Here is a 14,657-nt window from a genome sequence, read left to right on the forward strand (position 1 = left end):
ATTATGTATACAGGCAACAACTGATTTACGAATGTCCAATAGACACATAACAGGAGGCAACCCGGAAGTGGATGGAAAAGAGGGCACAAGGCGTCAGAATGTGCTTATTTGTGTTCCACCGTTGCGCAGAATGCAACCCCTGCACAAATCGGAGTCTGCTTGTACAGGTCATATACACAGTGGCCCTGTTGAAATTATTGTTCCAGGCTTTGTAAAGCATCCCCTGAGCTTCTTTTCCCAGTTTGTTAACTGATGTTAAGCCAGATTTTCCCAGTTTGGGACATAATGGGTGGCTCTGGCTTAATCCAAGCCAGCTAGTTTGGTCTGACAACCTTCACTGAATTACAGTGGTACCTCGGGTTACATACACTTCAGGTTACATAGGCTTCAGGTTACAGACTCTGCTAACCCAGAAATAGTGCTTCAGGTTAAGAACTTTGCTTCAGGATGAGAACAGAAATCGTGCTCCGGCGGTGCGGCGGCAGTGGGAGGCCCCATTAGCTAAAGTGGTGCTTCAGGTTAAGAACAGTTTCAGGTTAAGTACGGACCTCCGGAACGAATTAAGTACTTAACCCGAGGTACCACTGTACTGAAGCCAGCACGTGGTAAGAGGAAGGTGAGGGAGGAGCACTTGACCCCACTGCTCTTCCCCAGATTCAAAACAATACTAGAATGATAGTCTGGCCAATATTGCTATATATTGCTATAACATATAATTGCTATATTCCTATATATTGCTGTAACATATAATCTGAATCCAGAAGCCTGCACAACCCTCTTCTGTGTGCCCAAGGGGCCTTGCGAGTCATAGCAGGCCCGGCCTAGGCCCATACTGAACAGCAAACCTTTTTGGAAACTAAGGAAAGTCATAAAAGCAGTTTGCAACATGGCATCGGGGCCTAATTTTCAAAGCAGAACATTTCACTGGGCACGTTCAATCAACACCTTGAGTAAATTCAAGTGCTTATTTAGAGCCTGAACAACTGTAGAATTTCACTCCGTCCAGCTATTACAGTCACGCTGCATGTTCATGGCCCTTTCTCTACATGGTTATGGTCTGGCTACAAGTTTATGTCAACAAAGGTAACTGTGTGTGTTCTTACACTTGACGTTCATCTGTTTGTAGTTGTACGAAGAATTACAAGACACTATTATTGTTGCCTCATCTCAGAACAGACTGAAATCTGAGTCACGCTGCCAGAGCTGGGGGGTTGAGCAATTTTGATGCTACTTGCAAAACTCTTTACAGAAAGCAAAGACTGCTCCATTATAGGGTACACGCATTTTCCCGTTTAGCTCTGTTAAACAGCTCGGCTAAGCTCCTGCCAAGAAATGAAAATGGGCATCCATACCAAAAAGATTGGCTTTCCAAAAGGAGAGAAGTCGATGGCATTGATTCTGGTTGATCTCGGCGCCCCCTGCTGTGGTTTGAACCACCTGGGAGGTATTCTTAGTTCATGCCTTGTACCATGGCTCACTATAGCCTGCAAATTAAAAAAAAGCGGGGGGTGGGGACTCTTATTTCTGCTATGTTAAATGAAACAACCCAGGTAGGCTACTTCTTGCAAAAAAAAAAATCTGGAAAGGAAATTATATACCCACAAAAGAGGACTGGATATATAAAATAGCTGAATTTATACAATGGGCTAAATTAACTGCAGCAATAAGATACAAAACTAGATCACAATGGATATGGTTTGAAGAATATATGAGTAAACACTGCTCTAAAGATAGCATGCTGATATGTTTAGAATAGTTTGTAAAGTTGTTTTAATAGTTTAATAAAACAACTAACATAGTGATACATGAACTGCAATGTAAACAAGAATGGTAAAGAATTAAAGATGACAAGCACTGGTGGAGGGAAGTCACCAGGGTGTATTATCATCCACCTATTTTTTTAATTTTCCTTTATCCCTATTTTTTTGCTTTTTGTTTTGTTTTCTTTCCTTTCTGCTTGTTTGTCTGTAAGGCATGTAAATTATTGTTTTGTATGCATATTAAATGAAAAAATTTAATACAAAACCCCCCATGAAAAACACTTTACAGAGAGCTGTTAGCTTTACTTAGAACTTAAAATGTAGCAATTTGTAATAAGAACCTGAAAGTGCATGCATTTAAAGATGTCGCCATTAAAATGTTAACAAATGCGGATGGATCACAGACAACATTCAGGAGAAGAAAGGAGGCAATAGTGAAATTAAGTAGAGAATATTACTCACAACGTTTGTTCCGACAACAAAATGATTGGGATTTGAAGGCAGAAATTTAATATTCAGTGTCTGAGGTACCTTCGTGAGCACGGTATCCCTTGAATAAAATCTGGGAAAATGTCAAATGGATAAATTTATATATTGTAGAAATGTTGCAGTGTAGAGTGCTCTCATTCACTGTCTCATATCCTTTTCTAAGATATTTCATTCCATTCTTCTCCCCATTTTCTGTCCCCCCCCCCCAACAGGCAATCAGTATTGTGTGGATACTGAACATATTTAGCCCTCAGTGAGCTGCCTTTTTTGGAGCTTTCCTCAAAATGTTTGTTTTGCTGTAAATCTTGGGGTTCCCCCAAGCATACTGATACCTCCCCCCCTCGTTTCTTAGTGTCCCCATTTTGGCTACAATCCTGTCGGCACTCACCAACTTAGTCCACTGTTAGAGGGAGGATCCTTCTCCCAAACGATTTTTCACTAACAGCAGCATAATGCTTGGCCTGCCCTCAGGATGTGGTAGAAATAGCAACCACATCCACAGCTGCAGTTGTATAAAAGCACATATAAAGCCTAAATGGCTTTTACACTTTGAGAGGACAATGCAAACCTCCAGCAACTGAGTGTTTTCAAAAGTACTGAGTGATTCAGATTGAAAAACACAGATTATAACAAAGAAATATGCTTGGCTATATAGAACAATAACTTCAAGAAATGTGTCATATCTTTACCTGCAATTCAGCTGAACTGTAGAGCTGTGGACCAGTTTTATTTTGCCCCCTGGAATTAAGCCTGTAAGTAATAAAACTGAAGTGTAATAATAATAATAATAATAATAATAATAATAATAATAATAATAATAATAGCAGCACTGATTTGGTGCTTTATGGAAATTGCAGACCAACATGTATTCCAAGGTCCAAGATTTTTCTACAAAGGAAAGTTGGTAGATAGAGTATACCACCTAGAGTGACTCTAGGTATACAGAGCCATTATTTTAATGCTTCATGTAAGTATTGCATGCAATTCCACTGTTGGCTGCCTGCCCAGAACAATCCCAAGCTTTTGTGATGACCAACAATGCTTTTCTCACAGTATCTGACCTTGTCTTCCTTCCCTTCCATAAACAGCAGCTTCACTGAGGAGTTTCACTTACCTAAATCACTTTGTGAGCCTGCCAGATCCCCCTTTTGAAGTTCAACTACTACCTAAAAAGTGGCAAAAAAATAATAATCAAGAAAAAAGAGGAGGTATCATCGCAAACATTCTGAAACATATTTCAGCTTTCCATATGTTCTCACTAAAACTTTGCCTACCCTGCAGTTTACTAAATTAAAAACTGTACTACCTTAGTTCTTATTCCTTGACTTGCTGCTTATTCAAAACAAAGTTTGCTTTGCAGGCATTCTCCAAACAATATACCCTAAGACCAGCTTCTCCTTTCCTAAAATTTGGTTGTGGGCTTCCTTGCCTAAATGGATCATTCTCTTAAAATATATTTTAAATCTTGTATATAATGTGCAATTAGGCATCCCTACCACACTAAAATTCACAAATGAAAGCATACAATATCATCCAAAGCTTAGTAAGGTAAAGGTAAAGGGACCCCTGACCATTAGGTCCAGTCGTGACCGACTCTGGGGTTGTGGCGCTCATCTCGCTTTATTGGCCGAGGGAGCCAGTGTACAGCTTCCGGGTCATGTGGCCAGCATGACTAAGCCGCTTCTGGCGAACCAGAGCAGTGCACGGAAATGCTGTTTACCTTTCCGCTGGAGCGGTACCTATTTATCTACTTGCACTTTGATGTGCTTTCGAACTGCTAGGTTGGCAGGAGCAAGGACAGAGCAACGGGAGCTCACCCCGTCGCAGGGATTTGAACCGCCGACCTTCTGATCGGCAAGTCCTAGGCTCTGTGGTTTAACCCACAGCGTAGTGAAAGGTTATTGGCTGCGCTTTATACTGCTGTGGAATATGAGTGAAACAGATCTTTAAAATAATACATAAATGCTCCAGAGGTGCAGCAGAAGAGTGGTCGTCCTCAGAAATAAATTTTGTGACAACTTTACAAACAGGAAAGCATGACAGTGGTAGTAGCAGGGGAAAGCACTACTGTATGGAGCATTCTTGTGTGAACTGCATTGGAAATCTAGATCTAAAAGCAGAGTAATTCTTTTAAAAAGGTTATTATTAGTTTTAATAGGAACCAACCAAAAAGATGCTCATGATACTTACAAACAGGATTCACAACAGGATGCCCTAAGTAGCAGGAAATGGAAACTGCATTTTCCAAGCGATAACATCTTTAATGTTTGTGTAAAGTCTCTCTCAAAAACAGCCAAAGTTGCACAAAAAAGCTATATGCCTGAGCAACAAGTGAGTAATAGCTATGGAAAAGTTCCAACTCACCCACAGACTGAGAGTCCCGTTTTCATCCATAGAGGCAATCTGAAATGAAAGTCCTAACATTTCTGCAAGGAAAAATGATAACTCAGTAATTATAGATTTGCAGGCACTATGGTTGATCATACATTATTTTGCCCACTTAAATTTGACCCCCATAAGATAGGCATTAACAGAGATACTAACATGCTAGAATTTTATCCTCAACACTGAGGCGATAATGTTCACTTCTTGGTTTGTTAAATTAATATGCTGCCTTTCCACCCATCAAGGTTCCTCAAGCCAGCTGATAGAAAGAAACAATTTAAAATATCACCATGCCATAAAACAAATACAGAATGAAACAAACCGTGCAGTGAAACTCAGCGGCGGAATAATGACCAGCCTGCGGCAGGTGTCTCTAATGCTTGGCTTGTTTTCTAACTTCCCGTCCCTCTTAGTTTGCCAAGTAGCTGGGATGGTCAAATAAACCACAATCAAGCAAGGCTGTTGGGTTCATTCATAATGCCAAAACGTAGTAAAGATAAGCCGCAGTTCAAAAGCCAGCAATAAACTATGGCTTCACATCTGCCATGACCCACGAAATGAGGACCTTGCAATGCGTGGCAGACGACTGTGGAAAGGTTCATGTGACTTCACTGTGGTGAGTAGAAGGAAGAACATGCAGTGCCATCTTCAGGGCTCTTCCCATCATAGGACAACTCTGTTGCCATGCTCTGACTCAGAAGATGACTCTCCTGCAGTACCTCTGGCTCCCCAGCTTTACAGAAGCCAAAGACTACAAAATAATGAGAGCCCTTTAGCAAACCATGCTGTTTGATGTAGACTACTGATTGGACACCACCTGCGAGCTTCTTGCTTCCATGGAATTAGTTAACAGCATGGTTTGATCCCAGAAAATAAAGCAAGGTTATTTGTCTGCTAGACTGAGTTAGGATGTTCAAACAAGCCATACTTTGGCTAAACCAACCATAGCTTCTGAACTACAGAAATGTTTATAGGCAAGGAATTCCAGAACAATAACAACTGTGGGCACAACCTGTATTTCCAAAGAATATTTGTCAATTTCTGGAGAGCGGTCTACGTACCTTCCTGAGATGAGAGGTAGGAAAGACCACAATTCTGCTCCTTGAAGACAGATGTTGAGACAGGTTCGACTGTCAGCACAGAACATGTGTGGTTTACTGAGGCAAATACTCCATCTATAGTTGAGAAATAAGCAAACAGTAAGTCCACCCATCCAACCAACCCCCGTTTTGTTTAATTCAGGACTGTAGTGACTGCTAAACTGGTGTGGAAACAAAAGTGCTAAAAAAACAAATTTCAGATAAGGTCTCTGTTCTCTTTAATACATGTTTACATTACTGCATATGATGTTAAAAACTTCACTAAGTGTTAACCCTATTATGCTTAAAGCCCATTGCATTTCAAGCTGGGGTGCTTTTCCTCAGAAGATACAGGGAGCAGAATTAACTCTAAACTCTCTAATATTAATCATAAGTTACCATAAAAGCCACTTGAGTGGTAAAATGGCAAACATGTCAAACTAGGAATAACATTTAGATTTCCTACATAATTTATTTATACTCCGCCTTTTTCCCCTGACAGGGCAGCTTACATATAAAAATTAGAACCGCTGAAAACATAGAAAAAGCATTAATTAAAAAACAATTAAACTTTGTTGGAAGTATTGCTAATAACCTCTGAAACATGCCAGGCTTGGTATATATTCTAGCAAAAATAAAAGAAAAAAAAGATTGATACTACTTCACTGATCTTCTTTTCATCAACTTTAAGTACATGGGTTCAGCCTTTGACTTATCTTTTTACACATCTTTTGCATGGAGTGGGGGGGGGGAGAGATACCCAAAATGGAATTGGAACAACTTCATATATATGAACTGTGCTTGTTCATATATCATGGTCCTGGCCACTCAGGTTGCAACAGATGTGATGATATCATTCAAGGGATGTTGACCAACCGGTAGAAAACGTTGGAGATCGAAATGTCCAATCTGTTTCATTGACCTTCATGCAGTGGTGCAACCTTGAGTCTTCTCTGAGATCCCATACCAGCACTGAACCATCGATTGTTCCAGCAAACACTAAAGTAGCCTTACTAGGACTAAAGCAGCAGCATGTCACCTATATGGCAAGACAAAATATCCCAGAATTACAAATGAGGGAAATATAGTTATACTGAATGTGTTTTGGTTCGACAGGAGTCCAACTTAATGGAAGGGAAGAGAAATGATAAATTTTGTTTTGCCAACGTGGAGCACATTTGACATTAGCACCATTCCAATGATATAATATAAATAGTGTTAATGTAATGCAATGATTGTGGGGATAGATGTAGTATTGAACCCTTAATCTTACACTTTAATTTAATGTTGTGAACTGATCTGAAATCTGTGGATGAAGGGCGGTACACTGGCACCTTGGTTTTCGAATGTAATCCATTCTGGAAGACCGTTCGACTTCTGAAACGTTAAAAAACTGAAGCAGGCATTTCTGGAAGAATTTGATTATGGAAAACTCAAAACGGAAGCTGCGTGGCATGTTCGACTTCCAAAAAGTGTTCGAAAACTGAAGCAGTTACTTCCAGGTTTTCAGCATTCAAAAACTGAAATGTTCGACTTCCGAGACAATTGAGAACCGAGGTACCAGTGTATACAAATTTGATAAAATATGACACAAAGTAATCAGTTTTTCACATGCAGTACACTATGGAATCAAACAGAACATAAAGGAATGAATCCCCCCCCCCCCCGAACAAAAATAGAAGATGAACTACTGTCTGAAAGCTTTTGTAGCACCTGAACAGGAATATATCTAAATGATGTGGGGTGGAAATTTTTTCAGTGCTTTATTTCCCCTTGGAAAACTCTCTTTTGTAAGTTCATTAAAACAGATGCCAAATACAAATGACTATTACATGAGCTTGGTAGTTTTAACATATATTTTGCTTTGTTTACAAAATACATGCAAAACAAACAAGTTAAATAAATTAGATCACTCTCTTTAGGGGCATCAGAAGAATTCCCAATGCACATTTGTTCCCATAGAAAACAAGAATTTCTGTGTGTCAAATCTTCGAGTTGAGACTTTTCTTTCCCCGAGCAACAGCTGTTCTGGGTTTAGCCCATGACTGTCTAAATGCACAGGCATGCTCAAAATCCCATAGAGAGCAGACTGTAAGAGGGGGTGTGGAAGCTGAGCTGGATGTAAGCTTCCTCACTGAGACAGAAACCCCTGTAGCAAATTTTAAAGATAAAACAGGCTGCTGAAAGAGGGAAAGAAGAGAGGATATTATTCTTGTGCATAACAGAGTGCTGCAGTGCTCAGCCAGTCTCTATAGGTGGGAATTACCGTATTTTTCGCTCTATAACACGCACCTGACCATAACACGCACATAGTTTTTAGAGGAGGAAAATCCGTAGGCATGCCACCCATAGGCATTTCCTCCATAACACGCACAGACATTTCCCCTTACTTTCTAGGAGGAAAAAAGTGAGTGTTATGGTGCAAAAAATACGGTAAATAATATGTTGCTGCTGAGTTAAATTAAAACATTTTATTTCTAATATTTGACTTAAGGGAATTAATCAGAACTGAGCCAGTTGACCCACATGTGGTGACCCAGTTACTGAACCTTTATTGGTCTGAACTGAATCAAACTGGAACAACTTCAGTTGCTGTTGAACCTGGACTTGGGGTGTGTGTGGTGGTTTGGCTACCTGGGTAGGGACACCAGGTCAATCTCTCTTTTGTCATATAGCGAGGCAGAATGTTCCAAAATGGACAACATACCATGGATATAAAATTAACACAATTTTTAGATTAGCAGGCCCAAACTGCTTTGTAGATACAGTGGTATCTCAGGTTACATATGCTTCAGGTTACATACGCTTCAGGTTACAGACTCCACTAACCCAGAAATAGTACCTCGGGTTAAGAACTTTGCTTCAGGATGAGAACAGAAATCATGCTCCGGCAGCACAGTGGCAGCAGGAGGCCCCATAAGCTAAAGTGGTGCTTCAGGTTAAGAACAGTTTCAGGTTAAGAACGGACCTCCGGAATGAATTAAGTACTTAACCCGAGGTACCACTGTATTCAAATATTATTAGTGTGCACTTGAGGAAAAATCCTGTTATAGCTGCCTTCCACTTAATCTACAATACTCTGGTAACCTGGAGAGGGTTTTTCCTTGTTTCTCTCTCTTCCCTTCTCTTCTGTGATGAAAGTGGAAAGCAGGGAAGGTGGCAGTACTAGAAGCGAAAGGTAAGACAGGAGTCTTGGGTGATGTGGGTCTGCAGGCAACAATTAGATTAGAACATATACAAAGAGGTGGGTGCTAGTGCATTAGACAGTGGCATATCGTTAAAGCATACCTGAGATTCACAAAACAGTAATTTCTGAGGACTAGAAGGTTGCCAAACATTCCATACACAAATGATGTATTTGCTGTCCAGCGGTAAGTCATTTGACTTCTCAGGAAACCCATGAACAGAAAGCAGAGCTTGCCTCTGACCCTGTGAGATGTGCAAACAGGATACCCTTCGACCTAGGGGGGGAAACCAAAAATCACAGATGACATTTTAAAAATCTATTATGGCTCAACTACAGAGGCGACTTGTGACTGGATCTCCCAATGTTTCCCTTTTTAGTTAAAAGCAAGAAGGGTGGTGTCTGATTTTGGTTTAAATAGAAGCACTTGAGAGGTATTGGTTTGATTAAGTGATTAGGGTGTCTAATCGTGGTTCTCCCTTATCCTGTCTACTTTAGCCCTCAGTCTGCAAGACAAAAGCTGCCGCTATGTAAAACTTGTGCCTTCTGCATATCTAGGCAAACTAACAGGCATGCTTCTGTATTCAAATTAGTTGAATTTAACTTTGCAGAGAGCTGCAGATGGGTCAGAAGAATGTAAGGATTGTCTCGCTGCATCTACAATTCTGTTCCCAACAGCAGCCGGCTAGATAATGTTGGAAATTCACAAGAAGGGAACAAAACAATCATGCCCTGCTCCTGTTGCTTGTTCCTGGGATCTGGCATACTGCCTCTGAACAAGGATGTTCTTCTATAAACTGCTCAACATCATGACTTGGACTATGTATCAGTCACAGGCAAAAGATCTAGACATGTCTGCAAAAGAATAGGAGTTTCTGGTGCCCCACTACAAGATGAAGAGCAAAAAGCATCTTACCATTCAAGAAAGGAAGATTGGTGTTTAACTGGAAGCACCTGTCACTAATAGACAGACTGGATGGTCGTGATCTCAGATTCCGCCGGGGCTGCGTTGCTACTTGATCTTCCTCAAGCAGAACTTCAATTACCTTTAAAAAAAATAGCATTTGTTAGAAATGTGGGGGGAAATCTATTACTCTTTCCTTCAGTGATAATAACCTGCTAAGGAGTCTGCTGGCTTAAACTGCTTTTACCTCACTTCAATGACTTAGATAGAAGATGGTGGGAAAGTTTTGTGGGGTAGTTTCAAGACAAGCAGAAAAACTGAATTTGCGGAGCTGTTATAGAGGAGTTTGTTCCTCCATGGGTACCCATTCCTACTTGATTAAGGAAAACCATCCTACAAAATGAAAACCAGGTGAGGGGAAACACCAGCGATCATTCTGTCTCTTGTCTATGTAAGGAATATATTAAGCTCCAGACTATGGTTACTGCTAATTATTATTTTATTTTCCCCCCAAGTATTGAGTTTCATACAAATACAGCACATACTATAAAATTGTCAGGGAACTGCCATCAGAGCATCAGGTGGTGGAGGGACTCAGGCAGGATGAAAGAGACTCAACTGCTGAAGCAGGGACCAGCAGGGGGAGGAGTGGGTCTCTGAGGGAATGCGAGCAGGAGGGAGGGCTCAGGGAGGCTTCCAGCGAGAACAGTGGGGAGGTATCGGAGTCTCCCATAGGGAGACCCATACCTCGCAGGAAACTGTCACGCCGTGAGTCCAGGAGACGCGTTTCCGTTAAGGAACTTCTTTGCTGGAAACGCTTCCGCAGACAGCCACTGTCGGACTCTACTAGTGACTAGAGCAGACATGTCTGAGGAGCTCCGTCACACACGGAGGTTTGTGGGGGCGCACAAACTCTGAGGGAGCACGTTTTCACGCACAAGCAGCTAATCAAACCCTCACAGCAGTCCGACAGTCTTTGTACGCTGCCTGTGCAAGAGAAGGCATCATGAGCGAACCAACCGGAACCGGAGGAGCAGGGGCTGGAGCTGGTCCAAGCTTGGAAGATAGATACCGAGCGTTGGAGGTTCAACTGGCCCTGCAGACGGCGAGGCTGGAGGAGAGAAGGGCTCAGGATGCAGACAAGAAGGGGAGAGCCACTCAATTCCCCAGAAAGGTACCAGGATTGGTGCAGAAATTTGGGGGGGACCCCAAGGACTACCATGCTTTTAGGACAGAGATGCAATATGCCCTTAATGTGCAGTTCGATGAGTTCCCTGATGAGGAATCGCGAGTTGCTTTTGTAATTGGGCATCTTGAGAAAGGGGCTAGAGACTGGGTGCGACCCCTAATGGCAACGCACAATGACATACTAAAGGACACAATGAAGTTCTTTCGTGCAATGGATATCATGTTTTCCAGCGATATTGAGGAAGGGGTGGTGCGCAGACAGCTAATGGCTTGTAAGCAGGGGAGTCGATCTGTCCGTGAATATTGGACTGAGTTTACCATGCTGATTCACAGACTGAGTTGGGATTTATCGGCGGCACCCGTTCAAATGCTATTTGAAGAAGGTCTTTCTTCGGGGGTGAAAGACGAGCTGGCACGGAGCCCCAGGGCGGAGTCTATGGATCAGCTGACCAAATCTGCGCTGACCATAGGAGCGCGGCAGGAGGCAAGAGCCTTGGAGAGGCGGGAAGGGAGAGGGGAACGTTGGAAGGAGTTCCGCATTCCAGACATTCCTGAGCCAGCTTTCCCGCCGGCAGAGCCGATGGAAATCGGAACAGCGCGCGCGCGCGCATTTTCAAAAACCAGCGAGGGAGCTAAGAAGGAGGGAAAGGGCCCCCGGAAATGCTATCTCTGCCAACAGCCAGGCCACTTTGCCAGAGTCTGCCCCCAGAGGAAGGAATGGCAAGGGATGGTGGGAGCTGTTGAGGGGGGAGAAGAAGGGGGAGCGGAGCAGGTAAAAGCCAACGCCTGGTTGCCACAATTGGGGCACTGCAGCCAGGCCAAAGAGCAGTGAAAGTGCCCGTGCCAGAAGCTCCTCGACCTGCTCTGGTGATTGAAGTGTCGCTAGAGCTGCAGAATGGGCACCCCCTAAAAATAAAGGCGCTATTGGACTCAGGCAGCTCCTGCAATTTTATGAGCAAGGAGTTTGCTGCTGAACACCAGATACAGACCATCCCTTTAAGCAACCCCCTGCAGGTGACCACGATTGATGGCAGGGAGTTGTTGGGAGGAGGAGTCCGCTTGCAGACTGTCCCAATGATAATGAGGGTGGCAAGGCACACAGAACTGATAGCGTTTAATGTGGCCACCCTGGGAGGCGCTCCCATTATTTTGGGAATGAGCTGGCTAGCTCTACATGATCCGCTGGTTGGCTGGCATCAAAGAGTGGTGTCCTTTGGTTCAGCACATTGCCTAGAACACTGCAAAGGGGAGAAGGGTTCAGTAGGGGCCCAAGCCACCCTAGCAGGGACTGAAGTAATGGGGAAGGTGAAGGTACCACCACAGTATGCAGATCTCAGCGACGTGTTCAGCGAGAAGGAAGCTGACCAACTACCACCTCATAGACCCTTTGATTGTCAGATCAATTTACTCCCTGGAGCACAGCTTCCCGTGGGCAAGTTGTATGCCATGTCAGACAGGGAAATGCAGGAGTTGCGAGGGTTCATTGACAAGAACCTGAAGAGAGGCTTCATCAGAGAGTCCAAAGCAGCAGGGGGGAGCCCAGTGTTCTTTGTGGACAAAAAAAATGCAGACAAGCCGAGACTTGTATGTGATTTTAGGCGGCTGAATGCAGTGACTGAACCGGTGGCGTTCCCTATGCCCAGAATTGATGATATTTTGACCATGGTGAGGAAGGGAAAGATTTTCACAAAGCTGGATCTAAGGGGGGCGTACAACCTGATACGCATAAGGAAAGGGGATGAATGGAAAACCACCATGTTTACCCCTTTGGGGGCGTTTGAATACCTCGTTATGCCATTTGGATTACAAGCAGGCTCCGCGTGTTTTCAATCTTTTATGAACCACGTGCTGGGCCCTTTGCTCTACAAGAATTGCGTTGCCTTTCTAGATGATGTGTTGGTGTATTCTGAGAATGAGGAGCAACATGTGAGAGACGTCAGAGAAGTGTTGAGCAGACTGCAAGCCAACAGGCTGTGGGTCAAACTGGAGAAGTGTCGGTTCCATACCAAGGAGGTGGAATTCCTGGGGTACCGCCTGTCAGACAAGGGATTGGCCATGGATCCCGGCAAGGTACAGGCAGTGCTGGAATGGAAAACACCCAAAACCAAGAAGGATGTGCAGAGGTTCCTAGGGTTTGGAAACTTTTATCGTAAGTTCATCCGCAACTTCGCCCATCTGACGGCGCCCATCACTGACTGTCTCAGCAGTAAGAAGAAGTTTGTATGGACGGCGGAGGCGGGGCGAGCGTTTGAGGAACTGAAAAGGGCCTTCGCCTCTGAAGAACAACTTCTGCATGTGGATTTACGAAAGAAGCTAAGGGTTGAAACAGACGCATCTGACAGAGCCATAGGGGCGGTGCTTCTTCTGCAGCCGGGGAAGGAGGAGTCGGAGTGGCGTCCGTGTGCCTTCTTCTCGCGGAAGCTGAACAAATCCGAGAGGAACTACACGGTGTACGACCGAGAACTGCTTGCTATTCATGAGGCGTTCCGGAGATGGAGGCATCTGCTAGTTGGTGCACAACATAAAGTGCAAGTGTGCACGGACCATAAAAATCTAGAGTACTGGAGAACGGCGCGAGTGCTCAACCAAAGGCAGTTGAGATGGGCCCAAGAGTTCTCCAAATTTAACTTTGAGATTTGTTATGTACCAGGCCCAGAGAATGTTAGGGCGGACGCTCTCTCACGCAAGCCTGAATATTTGGAGGGGGAGGGAGCACCCGAAGAAACCCATATCATTCCAGAGGACCGCTGGGTGTGTGGGGCGACTTTGGTGGGGCAAAGGGAATTGGTAGAGGGTACGGTGCAGGATGCATACGCCCAGGGGAAACTCAGGGATCTCAGAGGGGAGGAAGACAAACCCGGTGGTTTTGAGGAGAGAAATGGGGCATTGTATTATAAGGGAGCGTTATATATACCTGAAGGGGAATTGAGGGAGAAAGTACTCAAGCAGCTGCACGATAGCCCCACAGCAGGGCACTTTGGGCAACACAAAACCATGTGGCTGGTTACCAGGGAATTTTGGTGGCCCAAGGTCAGGGAAGATGTGCGGGAGTATGTGAGAGGGTGTGAACAATGCCAAAGAGCCAAGGGGGAGAGGCAGGCGCCGGCTGGTTTATTAGAACCACTGCCCACACCTGAGAGACCGTGGGAAGCAGTGGCAATAGATTTCATGACTGATCTGCCAAGGTCTAGAGGGAAAACAGCCATCATGGTTGTAGTAGACCTGTTAACTAAAATGGCCCACTTCATAGCCTGCTCACATGCGGTTACAGCAGAAGAAACCGCCAAATTGTTTGTAGAGAATGTGTTTAGGTTGCATGGCGCCCCCTTGAGGGTGGTTTCAGACCGAGGGAAACAATTTACTTCCAGGTTCTGGAGGAAGCTCATGAGCTTACTGCATGTAGAGGTTAATTTCTCGACGGCCCGTCATCCTGAAACCAACGGGCAGGCGGAAAGAGCAAATGGGGTTCTCCAACAATATTTGAGGTGTTATGTTAATGACAGAGAGAATGATTGGGTGGAGAAGCTGGCGTTGGCAGAATTTGCCTACAACAATGCAGAGAACGTGTCCACGGGGATGAGCCCCTTTTTGGCTAATCACGGGTGCCATCCCAGAGCCTTCCCAGGGGGGGAGGGGGAGAACTGGAGCGTTCCAGCTGCAGAACAGTT

General features: G+C 44.0%; 1 protein-coding gene across 1 annotated transcript in view; it reads right to left on the reverse strand.

Moving 5' to 3' along the window:
• Positions 1-14,657, reverse strand: part of DYNC2I1 (dynein 2 intermediate chain 1) — a 33,482-nt gene that overhangs the window by 2,236 nt on the left and 16,589 nt on the right. Inside the window, exons 15-23 of the mRNA XM_081163515.1 lie at positions 9,814-9,943; positions 9,002-9,174; positions 6,590-6,752; positions 5,696-5,809; positions 4,614-4,675; positions 3,364-3,415; positions 2,939-2,999; positions 2,223-2,322; positions 1,353-1,484 (exon numbers count right to left, since the gene is read on the reverse strand). Coding sequence (XP_081019641.1) covers positions 1,353-1,484; positions 2,223-2,322; positions 2,939-2,999; positions 3,364-3,415; positions 4,614-4,675; positions 5,696-5,809; positions 6,590-6,752; positions 9,002-9,174; positions 9,814-9,943 — 987 coding nt within the window. The remainder of the gene's footprint in view (positions 1-1,352; positions 1,485-2,222; positions 2,323-2,938; positions 3,000-3,363; positions 3,416-4,613; positions 4,676-5,695; positions 5,810-6,589; positions 6,753-9,001; positions 9,175-9,813; positions 9,944-14,657) is intronic.

The sequence above is a fragment of the Podarcis bocagei genome (genome assembly GCF_964188305.1).
Source record: "Podarcis bocagei genome assembly, chromosome: 12".
NCBI classification, from domain to species: Eukaryota; Metazoa; Chordata; class Lepidosauria; order Squamata; family Lacertidae; genus Podarcis; species Podarcis bocagei.